This window comes from Haliotis cracherodii, unplaced genomic scaffold (assembly GCF_022045235.1).
Source record: "Haliotis cracherodii isolate W230 unplaced genomic scaffold, xgHalCrac1.p SCAF_18, whole genome shotgun sequence".
In the NCBI taxonomy this organism is placed as follows: domain Eukaryota; kingdom Metazoa; phylum Mollusca; class Gastropoda; order Lepetellida; family Haliotidae; genus Haliotis; species Haliotis cracherodii.
The window spans coordinates 12,980,030-13,001,149 of record NW_027266273.1 but is presented as its reverse complement, the minus strand read 5'-3'; the positions used below and the strand labels follow the sequence as shown (position 1 = coordinate 13,001,149).

General features: G+C 42.2%; 1 protein-coding gene across 1 annotated transcript in view; it reads left to right on the top strand.

Moving 5' to 3' along the window:
* Positions 1 to 13,497: 13,497 nt before the first annotated feature.
* LOC139465280 (protein disulfide-isomerase A5-like) overlaps positions 13,498 to 21,120 on the top strand; it is a 60,532-nt gene continuing 52,909 nt past the window's right edge. Inside the window, exon 1 of the mRNA XM_071246959.1 lies at positions 13,498 to 13,589. Within this exon, the coding sequence (XP_071103060.1) occupies positions 13,509 to 13,589 (81 nt within the window). The 5' untranslated portion in view covers positions 13,498 to 13,508. The remainder of the gene's footprint in view (positions 13,590 to 21,120) is intronic.

The following is a 21,120-nucleotide window of genomic DNA, read 5'->3' as shown; positions in this document are numbered from 1 at the left end:
GACGAATCAAGATTTCTCCACCGTCAAGGGGTTGGAAGAACACGGGTCTACAGACGTCGGGGAGAACGTTCCGCCAGAAAGTGGACAGGTTTTGTGGGGATAGCGTTATGATGTGGGCTCTGATCATGGCAGGACAGGTTTGGTCCATCTCCAGTGCAATCTTACGGCTCAACGATACATCAAGGAAATTCTCTTACCACACGTCCTCCCAATTGCAGCCAACGGCAACAGTGTATACCAGCAGGACAACGCTCGACCACATACAGTACGGACCACAAGAACCTGTCTACACAACAGCGTTGACGTTCACCCCTGGCCCTCCAGATCCCCGGATTTGAACCCGCTAGAGCTCCTGTGGGATGAATTGAATAGATGTCTACGCCGACGTCAACCACAACCCCAGACGTTTCAGCAGTTGGTTTTTGCGTTGCAGGCCGAGTGGGCTACCATTCCCCAGGATGTGATTCGCATATTCGTCTCTTCCATGGGCAGCAGATTTCGGGTCGCTATCGATTCCAACGTGGGACATACGCGTTATTGATGGTAGCTGACCTTCGCCTTTTCCTATATACCGATAACTGAGTGTTCTCTCCACAACATTTTGGCTCAATACCTTGTACGGTCCCTCGTATAAATGTATTTCGTACCTCACACAAATCTGGCTTTGCGTTGTTGTTTTTAAGAGTATATTTTAGGCCGGAGGCCAAATACATACTGTCTGTCCGTCTGTCCGTCTGCCTATTGTATTGTTCATGACAACTTATTGAATTCCAGCAGATTGTGTATGAATAAAATTGACTATTTATGATTCTGAGGGTGGCGGATATCGGGACGAGGATTATTCGTATGTTGTGGAAAAATATTTATTTGAATCATTATTTATTCCTTGAAAATAAATATATTTGTTCTCAACAGTATTGTCATTGGATGCATAAGAAAAAGTTCAAAATAGAACAATGTCTTCAAAATATCTAATACCTCCCATGCTTAAAAACATGTTTACAGTTTCACACCATCTCCACAACCTGTACATATACTCTCTATAAGCCATTGCTAAATTGAAACCCGACAGCAATTCAATGCAGTGATGAAGTCTGGGTTAACATATACTCAGCGTGCATGTGAGACTCGAATGGTTTGTGGTATGGTAAAGTTGATCTCCTCGCCATATGTTACTAATTACATTCTTACGTCACTGACGTGGTTGCTACACGCCACAAAAGAGCCCATGCTGGTAAAATAACTCAGTTATATTATCGAACCAATGAAATATATGCTACTTTTTTTGTCAATGTAGTCATCTTCCATTTCCATATGACCGAACATTTAGGAGCGTTGGAAACATAGGATCAATCTAAACCTTATCATGCACGATTGCGGGGCGGTCGGGTAGCCTAGTGGTTAAAGCGTTCGCTCGTCACCCCGAAGACCTGGGTTTGATTCCCGACATGGCTACAATCTGTGAAGCCCACTTCTGGTGTCCCCCGCCGTGATATTGCTGGAATATTGCTAAAAGCGGCGTAAAACCATACTCACTCATTCACTCACTCATGCACGATTTCAAGGTAATGACACCCGTATAATCTAGGAACAGCATTTTAGATAATTTCAAACGTTAGAAAATACATGAAAACGATGGCCATATTTACAAACCTCTGTCGTATATGTTCATAGTGACTTAAATGATCTTCTATTTCAAGACCTGAGTAATAAATGTAGATCTGGCAGACAAATGATACATACATTTCAAACGCTGGCCATATGGGCCTCGGATGACACGTTGATTTCCTAACATGTGGGAAGAACTGTCCCTTCGCGTCGTGTGTAATACGTTGGCGGTGACGTAACTGACAGAGGGTAGTCTTCACGGAAGAACGTCACTTTACGCTGCATCGGGTTGACGGAAGCGTCCGGGTGGATAGACGTAGAGGGGAACGCCTGGCACCAGGGTGCACCCAAGAGGTCCATTCATATGGAGGAGTTGGTGTGATGGTATGGGAAGGCATTTGCGATCATAAAATGGCAACCTCAAGGATGTAGAGATCAGGTTCTCTCGCCAGCTGCATTGACAGTTTTAACGTGGACGGCTCCCGTAACAATCGTGCAGCACATCACAAGGCTCCAAACAGCACGAATTATTCTGGCCTACCTAAACAACAATGTTCAGGCCCTCCCATGCCTGCGTGTTGACCGGGTATGAATTGATTTGAAAAATATTGTTGTGCTTCAGAACGGGATCGGGTGGTCAGGCTCGCTGACGTGGTTGATGCATGTCATCGTATCCCAATTGCGTGGATCGATGCTCATGATGTCAATCACAGGATTGTCTGGTCTAGACTCGATTATATACAGACCGCCGTCATATAGCTGGAATATTGCTGAGTGCGGCGTTAAACAACAAACAACATATGGTTGAGATTCCCATATGACGTCATTATGCGCGTGACAACATAAGTAAGACGTGTTGTAGCGTTTATTAATGCAGGTGGCGGACAGACGTTATTAGCCACCCGGAGACAACGTCAACAGTAACAATTTCAGTTTTGCAACAAGCGTCCATTTCCCTGTCAGTGTGAAAACAGTCTTTTTGGAATGCATGTCTGCTCCGGACACATTTTCATTTGGCTTCATTGTTTCAGCCACCGGTTTTCCTAGTTGTACCTACGAACACATGACCCGTCCAGTCGAATGTTACAATGTCTCGGAAATACTTGTGTCCCAGAGTAGTTGAGGGCAGCGCTCCAGGACGGCTCCTGGCTTCTGATTGGTCGAGAGGATCACGTGACCTGTTTGACGTCACTTCCAGTCACGTGACCTGCGCATGCGCGCGCGGCATGATGGGTCCTACGTGAGCACCCAAGATGGCGTCACATCCGTTTCCGGTGGCGTGCGCCTCCAAGATGGCGTCACATCCATTTCCGGTGGCGTGCGCATCCAAGATGGCTACCCATCCGTTTCCGGTGGCGTGCGCCTCCAAGAGGGCGGCGCATCCGTTTCCGGTGGCGTGCGCACCTCCAAGAGGGCGTCGGATCTGTTTCCGGGGAGGAGGGAAGGGGGGGAAACCCAGAGAAGCGGTCGTACAAGGTGAACAAGATCGACATGGTTGTTGTTCTTTGGTTGTTCTAAAAATAGAAAAGGCGGTGGTGGTGGTGAAGGGAGGGAGGAGGAGGAGGAGGATGGATTCAGGGAGGGAGGAAGGCGGGAAGGGAGTCGGGTTCTTTGTTTTGTTTTGTTTTGGTGGGTGTGTGGCGATGGCATGTGGAGATGATAGCTCACTGAGACGAGCTTATCATACACAGTCGACGACACTGCCACTTTGTTGCTAGGTTGACGTCATATCGGCGAAGGATCTTGCAACAACATTCCACAAATCATGTCATCGGGTATGGTGATGTGATTGTAAACTTTGAGGTGTAAGGTTTCGTTCCACAAGGCGATCGTGTATTGTAGCCCACTATGGCAGTCGTTCGTCTAAGTTAAAAGTCGGTGAGTGGCGATCACCTTAGCTACGATCTTGGTGTGGAATTCTAAAGGTGTTGACTGAATTCTAAAGGTAAATCGACAGGCACAGACATGAACGTGATGTAGATATCTAGGTATATGCCTACGTACTGTCATTCGTGTCACCATGCAAACATGGTGCCACGCGTGACTACAAATAGTCCGGCAGAGAAATGAATATTTTCCCCCAACCCAGAATTAGGGGATAAAGTTTTTTTTATTGCTGGATTTGTTTAATGATGTATACGTACTCAAGATTATGAAACTGACTGATGACACTCCGTCATCTTTGGGCATTTTGAAATATTCAAGATGGCCGACAAGATGGCCGCCAAAACATGAAAATATCGCTTCCTTGCTAATAGTATGGAATATTATACCACTTTTGGAGCAAATCACTAATATTTTACTTTCAACTAATTAGAATATGGTATTCTAAATGAACTGGTATCATTTAAAACATAATTTGATTCTTAAATAAGCAAGATAACTGGCAAAATGCCTGTTGAAACATTATAAAAGTCAACAAGCACGGGACTCTTTTTAAGGATAATTGATTATTCTGAACTTTCAAAAATGAATATTGGCTCAAGGTTTTCTTCACATACATACAATCAGTTTAAGTTTCTTCCTCATCATCAATAACACGGTTAGTGAGTGGGTTGAAGCAGACACTGGAGCTACAGGAGCAGAAAACTGTGCTAGGTAACTGGGCGTGACTGCAACCACATCGATTTGTCCTACACGGTGTATCACTGCCACAAGTGCACTTCACAAGTTTCAAAATATATTGTGGTGCTAGTGTAACACTTTCAGGTACAGTAACTGGAAGAAGGCACTTGGATGTAATGTCTTTGTGGAACCCAAACTGGGTTGGATCCATCGCAGGTGGGTCTGGCTGTAACGCAGCCTTCCACACACTGGTTTGGAGATGTGCCCGCTTCACATTTTCCAAAAAGGCTTCATCTGTTGGCGGTAAAGTTGAGAGCTTGGGAATTTGAGTACAGCCTCTTCCAGTTTTGGTTGCCCAAACTTGTAAGCGAGCTTCTGTAATAGATGTGCAGTTTGGTTTGCCATAGCACACTGCAATGAATTGAGTTGCTTGTAAATTGATTGCGGGTAAATCCGCTGTAGGATCTCCAAGCAGTGAGAGAGAGTGATCGTCCATTAATGCCTTGACCACTTTTCCTTTACCAATCCCAAAACATGATGCTGTTGTATCACAACCACTCAATGCAAGTGCTGCAAGTAGGTCTGGAACGATAGGTTCGTTTTTGGAAACAGAAGCTCCAATGTCAATGACAGTGCGCTCCTGAACAGGTGACTCCATGAATACATGTACCTTGATATTCTGTAAGTAGTAGAAATGTAACAGCAGGAGGAATACGTTGGTATCATCTGACAGAACAGTCACTAAGATCTGATTTTAATGAGATTGGTGTATGATAAGCTCGTCTCAGTGAGCTATCATCTCCACATGCCATCGCCACACACCCACCAAAACAAAACAAAACAAAGAACCCGACTCCCTCCCTGAATCCCTCCTCCTCCCTCCCTCCTCCTCCTCCTCCTCCTCCTCCCTCCCTTCACCACCACCACCGCCTTTTCTATTTTTAGAACAACAAAAGAACAACAACCATGTCGATCCTGTTCACCTTGTACCATCGCTTCTCTGGGTTTTCCCCCCTTCCCTCCTCCCCGGAAACGGATGGGTCAGACAGTGCATTAGGTGAGGTGGGGTCAAATTGGGTTTAACGTCGCGTCCAAGATTATTGCACTTATATAGCGATGTGCATGCACGTGTGTGTGTGTGTGGCTGCTTGTACTAGTCCGGACTGATGCCGATTTATAGTGCTAGCTCACTGAGATACCATGCCGCAGTCTAACATGAATACCCCATTCAGACACAGTATACTGACTCCGAACCAGTCCTTGTTTTAGCCCCTTAATGCCGAGAGGCTGACAGGGTAACAACAAGTACCGGGATCAGCCACTTTGGGAACGGTTTAGCTCGTGTGTGTACTGGTGTGTGGTGTTTTGGGGTGTGTGTTTTTAGGAACGAGTCTAAGTGTGAACGAGTGGCTATTTCCAATCCATACGATATATTGTTTCCACGTGAAGACACTCCGTGACTCTTCTGTTCCTGGGTTGTACTTTAAGGTGTTCGTAATGACTGGGGGGCACGAGTGTCCAATACAGTAGTCTACAGCTCCACAATTCAATGTGCAAAGTTGCGTCCCTTAGATGTGGCAGGATTCTATGATAGCGGTTCGAATTCCAGATATCATGTTTACTATCCTTGGTTTGTGAGGGATCGACCACTTGATATTCTAATGGGGAGAAGGGGGCACTTCGCACCATACCCGTACTCCCGGGTTTCAATAAAGAGGTTAAGTGTATGATATGCATCGCTCTGGGCTTTGCTCCCACATTACGCTGAACAAAGTAACAAACAAACAAACACACAAGAAAAACTCCTCAGGTTCTCTTTGACTGTTAGTGTGCACCGAGAGCACTGACGGACGTGCCAGCAGTGAAGGTGTGTTGCCGAGGTATGCGAGTCAAGCCTCCAAATCTCGGCGACTTTGTCAGAAATGTTACAGAAAACACCCATCCCCTAGACGATGTCACTCGTGTTAATTCAGTGTGTTAGTATTATGAGGAAGAGAGTTAGTGACGCAGCACCCGAGATCTATTGGCTTTACAAAATGGGGACTACAACACAAGGGAAATGCTTGCGGGTAACTGACATCATGGTGTATAATATATTCTTACCACATTTGTAATATGACATGCATGTACATATATACCAGTGAATAAACATAGGTTTCTGACAACCACGGTGAATCATTCACCGTGTCAAGTAGAAGAAAGATGGATTTGAAAAAGCACTCCTTCAACCGTGACCTATATGTGTTTACAAGGTGTGACACAACTAGCGTGTGTAGCTAAAGGGAGGGCACCGTGCGGCTGATCATAAATACTTGGACATTCATAGTAAAAGCGAGTATTGTAGGCACTTTGGCAGGGTATATGTAGGTATTAACAGTGACTTTATATATGTCTTATATATTCCCTGAGTGAAGTAAATTATATGTATATGACAGTGCCGCCAATACAAATTTTGACGGCAGCTGGGCTAGTATAGCCATGGCCGGCAGCACGGAGTCATGCGCGGGTCAGTGGCTCCTAACTAACACTAGAGAATGGTCGGTTGGTAGTCGTGCACCATGACCGTGGACTATATTTATTTTATGAAAAATACAATCTAGAAACGCATACAAAAGCAAGTCTAACAAGGTCTAGCTAGCTCTAGCATAGGGATTTTTTTTTTTTTTAGAGTCAAGAAGGATATTGTGTAATATAAGATTTCAGAGACTAAATGTTAGTCTAGTCGGTTGGCCTCTGAATGAGGTGCGGGATACAGCAGGCTGATCAGAGAGGTATCGTATAGGATGCGTAGCAGCTGGTCAGTAATTGGACTGGTTAAAGTTAGAATATTTTCTGTTGGTCGGGACTTGACCCTCGGACAGCGGCTAGGCTGGTTGGATCTCTAACGCATCTGAGATGCTTCCTGGCCATGTCCGTCTCGTTACCATAATCATGATTATATCGATGCTGTATTTATTATGTCACAAATAAAGTGTTGTGGACCCACTGTTGGACTCCTGTGTTGAAGGACGGGTATCCCAACAATTCACTCGGGGATACACGGGTCCCACCTAGGCCTACACCATGACAGTGGAATTAATATTTTTTAGGTATTTCTTTTACTAAAAGCCTAGGCAAGTCAAGATCAAACGAACCAAGTCTAGTTTGCTTGATATGAAAACAGCAGAAGAGGAAAAGCTCTTTCGAAATATTTTTTTAATTATTTTAAAGACATTATTTGACTAATTGTGAGTCTAGGGTCCCACCGTGTATTCTGTTATAACTATACATTTGATCCGTGATCATTCTCCCATTAACGTTGTGTGATGAAGTCGTTGATAAGCATTTAAAAATCAGAAGAACACGAGTGAGTGAGTGAGTTGGGTTTTAACGCCGCTTTGAACATTATTCAAGTTATATTATTGCGTGTCCGCTTCATGAGGGCAGACAGTCCAAAGTGATGCAGGTCGTTTACCACTTTGGTAAAACCCACGTGTTGACAAACCGAGAAACATAATCTGAGCGAACCGGGATTCGAACTCACGATCATAGGATTCTGGCGTTCCCAAGGGACGCAACTCTGCACACCGCATTGCGGCGCCATTGACGACTGGGCTACGCGTGACCCGGGAAGAGCATGGAGGCTTGAAACATTTCATGGAGGGGCAAGAAGTAGTGCTGCAACGTCGTTAAAAACAATAACGGTTATTAGATATTATCCGATAAAGGTTGAATGTCTTCATCTTATGATGACTTTCCATATTTTATATGCGCGATAATCTTTATGATAATCCCCAATTTAATAAAATATTTGCATAAAGTAAAACATTTCTCGCGTTCTGAGACTAGGGATATCATATTGGAACGGAGTTGTCTGTGAACAGAGTATATTCGCCGTTACGTACATGAAAACCCCATTAAGACATACCCAGCTTTAATAACATCAAGATTTTGATTTTTAATAGTACTCGATAAAATAGGATGCTTAAGAAAATATAAATGAGGCACTGTTCTTCGTTAAAGAGGTTGTACATACATGACCGACAAGGAGCACTGGGTTTTTTTTCACTTCAAGTCAGATACACAGGTGTGGAAAAAATATACATTTAAAATAATGCAACTATAGGTTTTGTTCTAAATGAGTTTAAGATGAAACATTCAACTATTGAACATTTCAATGGGGTCACATCTGTGCATTTGTGCTCTGATGTTGTTTTAAGTAAAAATAATTCAAGCGACATTAACAAAATGCTAGTTGACGTTCGCCCAAGATCGATACATTCAGATGAACCTCACGGATTCTAATACTAATTCTCTACGCACCACGCACTTCTCTCTCTCTCGTCGTAAATCCCTTCCACTTCTCTACAGTATGATCTTTCTTTCTTTTTTTTCAGAATAAATCCCTTCCAATGTCCGCGGTATAAATCCCTTTCGATAGGATAGGTATCTATACTGAGGAGAGAGGATAGTGATCTATTCTGAGGAGAGTGGATAGTGATCTATACTGAGAAGGGAATATTTGATCTATACTGAGGAGAGAGGATAGTGATCTATACTGAGGAGAGAGGATAGTGATCTATACTGAGACGAGAGATAGTGATCTATACTGAGAAGGGAGATAGTGATCTATACTGAGGAGAGAGGATAGTGATCTATACTGAGGAGAGAGAATAGTGATCTATACTGAGGAGAGAGGATAGTGATCTATACTGAGGAGAGAGGATAGCGGTCTATACTGAGGAGAGAGGATAGTGACTTACTGAGGAGAGAGGATAGTGATCTATACTGAGAAGGGAGATAGTGATCTATTCTGAGGAGAGGGGATAGTGATCTATACTGGGGAGAGAGGATAGTGATCTATACTGAGGAGAGAGGATAGTGACTTATCCTGAGGAGAGAGGATAGTGATCTATACTGAGAAGGGAGATAGTGATCTATACTGAGGAGAGAGGATAGTGATCTATACTGAGAAGGGAGATAGTGATCTATACTGAGGAGAGAGGATAGTGATCTATACTGAGGAGAGAGGATAGTGATCTATACTGAGAAGGGAGATAGTGATCTATACTGAGGAGAGAGGATAGTGATCTTTACTGAGAAGGGAGATATTGATCTATACTGAGGAGAGATGATAGTGATCTATACTGAGGAGAGAGGATAGTGATCTATACTGAGGAGAGAGGATAGTGACTGATACTGAGCGGAGCAGGCGGTATATGCACTGAGAAGGGAATATGGATTCCTGTACGGAGGAAGGGGTTAGGGATCAATGAGGGGATTTTTCTGGGAAAGATAAGTAATTGCTTCAAAATATATTGGAAAAAATACAACCTCAAGCTGTACCCTGACATTCCCTGGGTATCCTGAAAAAAGATATGTTCTCCAACTCCTCTTTTTCAAAAAAAAGTATTTGTATGTCTTGAATCAGTAACCAAAACATTATTACCTCTACTTACTTCTAATGTGTCGTCACTGACATGCAACTACAGTGTATAATCACACGCACACCACAGAAGTAAGATAGAGCCCCAGCAAAGTACATAAACAGGACCGAATAATTTACTGTGTGGACCTCGATCCGTCTTAAACGATTCTTACTAATAAGACCCTTTCAATGCCCAACCTTAGGATGTACAAGAGAGTGCGCGTTTATATGTGCGGTTACTGACAGCTCGATAGGCGTTCTATATACGTTTAGGATACTAATGTGTTTGTTTGGTCAGAGTGGTTGATATCATGAATAACGTCCCACGTGAACCACCGACACCGAGCCTGACCACCCGATTCCATTCATAGTTACCACTTACGACAGCTGACAAAAAACAGCGAACCAAATCTAAATTTAACCAGGGTCAACAACGGGAGGATACAAAACTAAGTAGCAATAATAATTAAACCTATTCAACGTGTCCTTTCTATTGACCTAATAACCGACTTAATAAAAGAAATATGTCTAATACCAAGTTTCGAATGTAATAGAGTTTGGAATGCTATTTAAGGCAATCAAAACATTTGCATCATTGTATACATATTAAAATTAACGTTGATTTTTATGTAAACGTTTTACAACAGTTCCGATAAATGTGTGCCCCAGTTATAATAGTTATAACTGATATCCGCGATTCTGTATGTCTGTTTTGTTTGTTTGTTGTGTAATGCCGCACTCAGCTGTATTTCAGCTATTTGACGGCGGTCAATAAATCATCCAGTCTGGACCAGACAATCCAGTCATAGATATCATCAGCATCGATCCAAATTGGGATACGATGACATGCATCAACCAAGTCAGTGAGCCTGACCACCGAATCCCGTTTCGGAATTCAGTTGTGCCAACAAGATCAATATTGGTCCATAAGAAAAATGTGTTCTTTGATATGTTTGTCTTCCATTACGCAATCAATTAATCTTACATCAATTAACAGACAATCCAGTGATTGATATCATGAGTATCGATCTACGTCATTGGGATTGGTTGATCCCAACCCGATCCCGTCAGTCGCCTCGTAAGACAAGCATGAGTTACTGAAGGCATATATTCTAACCCGAACACAGAGGTCCCGCGATTCTGCACGGACAGTGCAAATCGTGACTAGTTCAGTTTTGATTGAGTTTAAAATAGAAACAGGATATGTAAGGGGAAATACATACTAAAACAAACCTATTTCGAAAGTTGTGGTTTTGTATTGGAATACACACGCACACGCACACGCCTTGCTAAATATGTATCTCGTTTAAAGCTATATAAGAGGAGAATTCAAGAGATGTGTGTGTATACGAATGCGTATGTGTGAGCGCGTGCGTGCTTGCGTGAGTATATGTATATATATACGTACGTATTTATATGTTATATTACAAACTGGTAAGAACCGTGTAGTTCCAGTGGTCAAATCCGCCAATATTTGCTGTGTCACCGAGTCGAGTGGTAATAAAATGTCTGTAAAGGCTAACGAGGCATAACGAAATTAACACCCCCACAGACACCCCCAATTAAACTGTCGCGCGAATAGGACAGAAATTAAGGTGCAAGCAATTCTTTGAAAGAGACTCAAGATTTTCCCCATTTTCAGTTGTATAATGCATATATCTATTTGTGTTCAACAGTTAAAATGACATATACAGAACAGGGCCCCGTTCCGCCAAGCAGTCGTAGCTCCCATACGTTAACACTGACTTACTTTAGTCCTAGGCTTAGATGGCTTTGTGGAACAGGCCCTGGAGATTAACAATGTAACAGTATTTTATAAGAATTATATACATAACAGAGAGGTTGCATCTTTTGCGTGGAAACATCGTGAATATCCGGGGTAGAATAGGTAATCAGCAACCCATGCTTGCTTTAAAAGGCGACTATGCTGGTCTTACGAGGCGACTGACGGGATCGGGTGGTCAGATTGTGCGACGGCATCTTCAAGATAGCTTTGTTAATGCTGCGGAAACTGCTCGACAGACCATTGGGACACACCAGCGACACATTAGTGCGGACACCGTGCGTCGACGATTGACGAGCTGACACCTCCACTGTCACAGGCCATACCAAGGACCCACAGCACCAGCAATGGCGCCACCAGCAGTGGAGAAGTGTCCTCTTCTCAGGCGAGAGCCGTTACTGTATCTCAACAGCAGATGGCAGAGAATCTGGCGACGCCGTGGGGAACGTTATTAGGATGCATTTGTTCTTGAGAGAGACATGTCGGGTGGTCCGAGCATCATGGTGTGGGGTGGAATTTGTCTTGCAAAGAGGATCGGCCCTGTGGTCTTCCAGGACATCGGTCCAGGGAGAGGCAACGGTGTCACAGCAGCTCAGTGAAATGATCAAGTCTTAACACCACACGCCAGACCTCATTTGGCATGTCGCCGCAACCAAGAATTTCAGCATGATAACGCCCGTGCCCACATTGCGAGTCGACAAGAGACTTCCTCCAGCAGAATGGCGTCAGAACCGTGCAGTTGCCTGCCCTCAGGCCCGATTTAAATCCCATTGAGCACCTGTGGGACGAGAATTAAAGACGGCTGAATGACGTCCGACCAAGGCCGACAAATGCAGCTGAACTGCGTCAGGCGTTCCTCAGAGTGTGGGCTCAAATGCCTATATGGCCTTCATCAACCGCCTCAACCATTCCATGTATCGACGTTGCACGACAGTCATCAATGCACAAGGCCGGCACACGAGATAATGACTTGTGATGCCATTTTCTCAGAGACTAATGTTGTGTTTCACTTTAAGAAATTTGACACTTCAATTTCAATCTTGATGATCAGTTTTGCCAAGTTTCATCTTATTAATATGTCTCAAAGTATGTTTACAGTGTTTGGACAAATAAGGTTTCTCATATATCTATCCATGGTGACGTTTCTTTTGCGGTTCAGTATATATATATATATATATATATATATATATATATATATATATATATATATATGTAAAGTACTGGGTCATAATTCTTTCAACACATGCGTGCCATAAAAGGAGACTATGCTGGTCGTATAAGGCGACTTTATCGGGATCGGGTGGTCAGGTTCGCTAACTTGCTGATCCCAATTGCGTGGATCGATGCTCATGATGTCAATCACTGGATTGTCTGGTCCAGACTCGATTATTTACAGACCGCCGTCATACAGCTGGAACATTGCTGAGTGCGGCGATAAACAACAATCAAACGTAAATACCATATAGCTCTCTCTCTATATATATGGTATATGTTTGGATGAGGCAGAGGAAGCAATAAGCAAGTGATGCAATGATAGTCATATATATATGCCTGTCAAACAATTCAAACATCTGTTGCTTTTGAACAGTTACAAAAAAAATCATTCGATAATGGGTTTCGCTTTCTTTATTTCAATAGGAGTATGTCATTTTGTACACATAAATATGCGTGTTTGGTCTTAAATTAAAAGCGGATCAGAATTAGATAAGACCGCCAATTTAACCGGTGCTTATCTTTTTTTCCAAGTGTATATAGTTACAAGTGTTCAACGTCTTTGAATTGAATTCAAGATGTTTACTTTACATGTTTATGTTCGAAGAGCCGTTCACACGAGTTCTGCAGATTAGATCTAGATCTAATCATTATAATGTAGAAATGCGCCTGAAAACATGCCGTTTGAAAACATTATATTAATCGTTGAGTGGCTACAGATAGGCCTACTCGCGAAAATAGTTAACTCGCTGAAACATTGCAAGCGGACCTATTTATTGATTTAATCAGTGGAATTGTGCGTGTTGTGTCTTGAACTGTATTCTTGTATTGCCACGTGGGTTTAATATTTTATCAATGAACGGATGAGCCGAGAGATAGAGTAGCGTGGCCATCACCAATGGAGACTGTCATCGGCAATCTCGGGCACTGCGCATGCTCATAACTTGCAAACATAACGTGGCATCAAACATGGCGAAAGGACACACAGTGCTCCTGTTCCTCTGCATAATTCTGGTGAGGCATTTTCATTTGACAATTACTAAACAATCTGTACATAGAAGTAGTAAAACCCAGTACCATTACAAATGCAATTTAACTTTCACTGCACTCCCGGAATGCCTCGTGTAGTTTCGCGGAAACTTAGATCGCGGTTACCCATGTGCACGACTACTCCCATGTAACAACAATCAACCGGCATCTCTCGGCCTTTTTCGCTCGTGGCCGTGGCATTCTATTGTCATTTTCGGGGCGGTTGTGTATCGAGATGAATGCAAAGGTTCCGTAACAGCTTTTTGTTGAATTTTGATAGTTGGGAAAACTTTTCTTCATCGCCTTCGTTTTCGTTGACACATGAAAACGTGAAACACGTGAAATACTAGTTTGCTGACGACAATAAATAAACATTCCTGAAGGACGAGAGTGACGTCTCCTGGTCTGACTGTCCCAGTCCAGTTTTTCTGTCCTCTATTGCAACAAACGAATCAAATAAGTGACACTGACGTGACCGAATGATGATGTATGTGAAAACAGTTGAAAACTTGATTCAGATGTAATGTATATTGCATCCGACAATGTTTTATGATGTATAAGAGATGAGGCACATGTCAGACATGTTTGGTATGACAGCAGATCATGGTATCACACATCATCTCGGCCTTTGGCCTCATCTGCGAGTTTTTTTGTTACTAAAATTAGTTACATGGTCCTGTGGGCGGGCACACTGTCAATGATTGACATGTTGTTTCAAGTGTGCCACATAGGCCCCATAAAGATGGTCAAGTGTGCCTTTCGGTTTGTTTGTTTGTTGTTTTACGCTACACTCGGCAATATTCCAGCTATAAGACGACGGTCTGTAAATAATCCAGTCTGGACCAGACAATCCAGTAATTGATATCATCAGCATCCATCCACGCAATTGGGATACGATGACATGCATCAACCAAGTCAGTGAGCCTGACCACCCAACCCCGTTTCGGAATTGAGTTGTGCCAACAAGATCAATTTTGGTCCATAACAAAAATGCGTTCTTTAATATGTTTGTCTTCTATTACACAATCAAATTTTCGTACATCAATTAACGTTACTCACTGTCGTCAACATAGAGTTATAATTCGGTCAACCATTCTTTATTGAGATCCATTTCATTGGGTCTCGTCATAGTTTTTGGTGAATGTCATTTCTAGATAATCAGTTGTAATTTATAAGGTTTTCCCCCCTTCCCTTTCATTGACATTGATAATACCATATTCCAAATCCCCATGTATATAATAAACATTGTCACAAGGTATTTAACAAGTATGATGAGTAGGTGTTCCCTTCAGATACCAGAAACAAATTTAACCAAATTGGTTCACAAATAGTAGGAACTTCGAATCCTGCTTGTCATTCATGGATGCAATTTTTACTTTGGCCAACAATATGGTTGCGAGCACATTTATTTGGAAAATCTACTCACGAGTACATATGACATAACAAATTATTATTAAGACAGAAAGTAACACTTTTTGGTGGGGATATATGAAATACCCCAAGTAGCCTGATTAAGTTGTTATCCATTGACTGATGGATAATGCCTTGATCTGCAGTTGTCCCTGATCTGTGGACCGGCTTCGTGGTCTTGTGGTAGAGTGTCGCCCGGAGAGCGGAAGGTCAGGGGTTTGATTTCCGGCCACGTCATACCAAAAGACGCTCGTCGCTCGGCGTTTAGGGGCTAGAACATGACCGGTCGGCTTGAAGTCAGTACACTGTGTCTGTGTGGGTATTCATGTTAAACAGCCGCATGGTATCTCAGTGCATGGGTTCAGTGCTGCTTTCAACAGTATTCCAGTTACATCACAGTGTGTCAGTTTGATGTGGGAGGAAAGCTAGAAGTGTTGCAGATCTCAGACGTTTTCCACTTTAGAGAAACCTACAAACACAGGTGTAGGCTGACTAAACTGACATACCTAGAAACATAATGGAGGCTGACTAAAGAGAGAGAGAATTATGTCTTCTAGGGCTGAGGATGGGTAACTAAGGTCGGGGTCGGGGTTCACATGGACCTGACCAATGCATTACTTAGTGCCTCAACAATTAGGTTAAGGGAATAAGACAGCTGCACATGTAGCTTACAACAATTTCTTTGTGGGACGTTGTTGCTATAGGGCTGAAGCATTGCTGTGTTCTAATGTAATATATGAACCTACCATTTGTATTGTGTGCTGGCGATTAGGTGCCTCACTCTAGCAGTGTGGGTTCGAATCCTGAACAGGACTCAACCCAAATATGTACGAGAATCTGTAGTTTTGCATGGCACCACCCTTTTTCAATTACCTAAGCACCTGGAGCACTTGACCGCCTCAGTGGTCTAGTGGTAGAGCATCCACCTGGAGAGTAGAATGTCCGGGGTTAGATCCCCGACTGTGTCGGTTAAGAGATGGTACTTGTTACCGTGCCCGGCGCTTGGCAAATAAGGGGATGAAACAAGGACTGGTCGGCTTGGAGTCAGTATACTGTGTCTGAGTAGGGTATTCATGTTAAACTGCAGCATGGTGGCTCAGTGGACTAAGGTACTGGTAGATGCATGTTGGTCAAATCCAACCATGATGATCCAGGGTAGAATAGGTCTTTAGCAACCCATGCTTGCCTGAAAAGGTGACTAAACTTGTAGTGAGAGCCGACTAAGGGGATCAGGTGGTGAAGCTCGCAGACATGGTTGATGCATGTCATCGATCCCCATTTGTGTGGATCGATGCTCATGATGTCAATCACTCGATTGTCTGGTCAGATGCGATTACATGTATTTACAGACCACCGTCATATGGCTGGAATATTGCTGAGTGTGGCTTTAAACGACAAACCAAGCAACCAACCAGCAGACCAGGCTGTGGTTCATATCTGACTATCATGGTTTATGTAAAATAGCTACATTTTGGTAGAAAACAACTAGTCCCTCTGGATTTTCAATCTCAACTGTGGGTGATATGGTGAAACTCTTCTAGTTTATCATTAAGCTGAATATTGGCAGATCATTTGCTATCCTTGGATGCATAACTAAAAATACAACATAGGATCAGTTATATACTGCTCAAAAGAAGTTAGGACAACCGCTTCATTCATATCACTCTGTTGCTTAACATCTTTTGAGTAATAGGGGGCACGGGTTCACAAGTCGTCTAAGGCGCCGCAATTCGCTGTGAAGAGCTGCATCCCTTGGGCACGCCAGAAACCTATGATTGTGGGTTCGAATCCCGGTTTGTCCCGATTATGTTTCTAGATTTGTCAGCACCATACCCGTGCTCGTGGGTTTCACCAAAGTGGTAAACGTCTGAGACCTGCATCACTTCGGGCTTTCCTCTCACATTAAGCTGACATGCCACAATATGCATTTACGACAGCACTGGTGCATGTTTTATGTAGCTTAATGGAGCCCTGTAATACTATAACCCTAAATGAAACAAGTCTAGATTTTCCACAGAATCTGAATCTCCTGTTTCACTGGGGCTCCTTTTCAGTCTAAATGTAGTTGCTTGTTTCTATCAAAGGTTCATATTTTAGGAGACTAAGGGTTAACCTAGCATCAGTGATGTAGGTGTACTATTGCTGGCGGTAGTGTTACTTGCTCTCTCACACACGCCCCCACATCTACTTACAAGAATGGAAATTATGCTATGATATTCTTATGGTAATCTCATGCAGTCAATGCACTGGTAGTACTGTAACATGTGTCGGTCTGCTCCTTTCAGCTGGTCTACTGTGGTAGGCTAACCTCTGCTCAATAAACTGCTCTATTTCTACACCCCAAGTTGCTTTATATGAGCTAACACTTACACTTAACAGTATTTGTAATTCCTTGTAATAGTCACAGTGCAAGTTAATAGCAAATCCATTTCCATTTCCTCCCACATTAAGCTGACACGCCGCGATATAACTGGAATACTGTTAAAAGTGGCGTTAAACCCAACTCACTCACAGTATTTGTAATTCCTTGTAATAGTCACAGTGCAAGTTAATAGCAAATCCAAATTCAAATATTACCCCACCCCTTCAACTTATTTTTATCCTTCCTCTCAACTTATTTCCCCACCCAATCAACTTTGTATCCCACCCCCTCATCTTAATACCTGACCCCTCCGCTTATTACCTGAGCCTCACTTCGGGCTTTCCTCCCACATTAAGCTGACACGCCGCGATATAACTGGAATACTGTTAAAAGTGGCGTTAAACCCAACTCACTCACTCACTATTACCTGACCCCTCAACTTATTACCTGACCCTCTCAACTTATCACCTGACCCCCTCAGCTTATTACCTGAACCCCCTCAACTTATTACCTGACCCCTTCAACTCATTACCTGACCCTCTCAACTTATTACCTGACCCCCTCTACTTATTACCTGACCCCCTCAACTTATTACCTGACCCCCTCAACTTATTACCTGAACCCCATCAACTTATTACCTGACCCTCTCAACTTATTACCTGAACCCTCTCAACTCTTTGGGATGGACATTAGCACCTGTTGGCAGAATCCCACTGTGACAGAATTGTACTGTGACAGAATCGTACTGTGACAAAATCCCACTGTGACAGAAGCATCTGTTGACAGAATTGTACTGTGACAGAATCGTACTGTGACAAAATTCCACTGTGACAGAAGCACCTGTTGACAGAATCCCACTGTGACATAATCATACTGTGATAGAATCGTACTGTGACAGAAGCACCTGTTGACAGAATCCCACTGACAGAATCGTACTGTGACATAATCGTCCTGTGACAAAATACCACTGTGACAAAATTCCACTGTGACAAAATTCCACTGTGACAGAAGCACCTGTTGACAGAATCCCACAGTGATAGATCATCTTTGGACAAAAGACCAATGTTCTCCAAACCTGTACCACTTAAAGAACATTATGAAAACCTAAAATGATAAGTGATTACTATGTGATAACTTGCTTAACACCTGAAAGTGTTGATTAAGCATGTGATTGAGTCATGTTCAGTTGTATAACACCCCCTGTCATTGACATTTCCAGTGAGTGAGTGAGGTAATATATGGAATCACATTGGCAGTATTTCAGTCATATCGTGCCTAAAAAAAGCTTGTACATTATAAATACATTTAGACTACATACAAAGCTGTCAAAATTGACAGTTAGACAACTGTATTTAAAACTATTGTATTTAAAGCTAGCATGTAACCATGAAAATATGACTTCATATTAACAATACGTTATAAAAATGGGCTATATGTATAGGTCACCAGGCGCCATAATGGGAGCATGGGGACTTACGGGGCCTCTTCTCACTGCACAGTCCCTAAGCAGGATTAACACCAACCCTTTAGTCACTGGTGATTATTGACAAGGAATACCAGGAGATGCAGAAAAACAAATATTCTGCCAGTAAAACACTGTTAGACATGAAAATACTTTCAGTGATGTGAGCTGCCATTACCTCTCAGGGGGACAATAATTTTACGCTACTTCAAACCCAGGGCAGAGACTCTAACAATCTCAGTTTCTAATGATATACTACCTATGTATAAAATACATAACTTTCTACATCCATATTAGGTGTATTAGGTGTATTAAGCCGATAGTTGGTTTTATTGCATATAATTTATTTATACCTCTCAGGGGGACAATAATTTTACGCTACTTCAAACCCAGGGCACAGACTCTAACAATCTCAGTTTATAATGATATACTACCTATGTATAAAATACATAACTTTCTACATCCATATTTATCATGTTTAATAATTAATTCTATCTTTTAGAAAACTAATAATTAAATGAGAACTTATCTGATTTAGAAGATCCTTTATGGATGAAATTTTGAACTATTTATCCCTTGTGATGGAAAAGTCAACATAGTCAAGCCAGACATTCTTGACCGTGAATCTTTCATCCCAAGGGATACAGACATGGGGATCCTCATCTTGCATTGAATATTCATGTGCATGTCTTGAATGGCCAACACGACATTGTATCATAATGACCTCTTCAAATCTGGACCAACAGCCCAAGTAGGTGTATTAAGCCGATAGGTTGGTTTTATTGCATATAATTTATTTATACCTACTTGGGTTGGTTTTATATCATTGTTTGGGATTACAAGTGGTGTCACCGATTTATTGAGCACTGCTGTAGGAGCAGCTGCAGCCATTGTGTTACCAGTGATTCCAGCATATCTGGGCAACAAAAGACAATGTCATATTGGCCAGAAGCAATATTATTATGTAATCCAATGATGTCAAGAAAACTGGATGCTGACATGAATTATTTTCCATGTGCATCCCATTTTGTTAAAGAGTTGTTGAATGATGAGGCCAGACATATTATGTTCTTGGTTTACTGAGTTAGAGCATGCATGTTGATAGTGGTTGGTTGGTCTATTTTTGAAAATATGATATCATTGTACAGTATGTTTTTGGTCATCTTAAAGTATGATTCTGATCGGTAGGTGATGAAATTGGGTCCTTATTAATATTTTAATTCTATTTAACGATTTATAGTCAAGTCCTGTTAATCTGACATGGTTGGTTGCATATGATTATCTGGGATAAACAAGTATGTCGGATGAACGAAATTAAGTAGTATCAACGTTCGTGATCGAAAATCGGACAACCACATGATAGATTACGATACAAACACGTAATAAGAAAATGATTAAAGATATATTCATATTGTTATGTTACATTGTTAGCGAAATATGTTTTCTAATCATGCAACCTCTAAAGTTTAACACAAAACAACTGTTATGGACTGTATGGCTTATTCAAAAGACTTTAAAAAGCATCGTCTGGAATGGAAGTCACTGGTACCACAAGGCTAAAGAAAGCTGCTTTCTTAGTGGCTAACATTGACTTCCTGTTAGTCATTTCACTGGTCGGTCATAGTTTGTGGAAGGTTGTACTGATGTGACCTGTAATGGGACCTACAAACTCCTTACCCCACCAACTTAATTCCTTACGAATTGCTCACCAGATCTGGAATTGGTCTTCAGCAACCCATGCTTGCCGTAAGAAACGACAATGCTTGTCGTAAGAGGTGACTTACGGAATCCGGTAGTCAGACTCACTGACTTGGTTGATGCATGTCATCGTATCCCAAATAAATGGATCAATGCTCCTGACATCAATCACTGGATTGTCTGGTCCAGACTCAATTATTTACAGACCGGCGTAATATAGCTGGAATATGGCTGACTGTGGCGTTAAACAACAAACAAACAAAACTAGCACTCGATCTCTGTAAAAAGATTTTGGCCTTCATAAGCATCCCTCTGTCAATTTCTAAGCACTTGTTGCTTACAATGGTGAATACGGTAGTCGTTATAATGCAGTGTAACAAAAAACACTGTTTTCCAATGATTTCCAGTGATTTCTATTGTCAAATTAGCTGCAGCTGTGCATTCACAATTATCCAGAGTATTATATCTCCATGCTATTTCAACAATTACCCTGAATATGTCTGTCACCATATCATTGTTTTGTAAGTTGTGTCATTATGTCCATCTTCCTGTCAGTAACTTACCACAGAATTTCTCTTGCACTT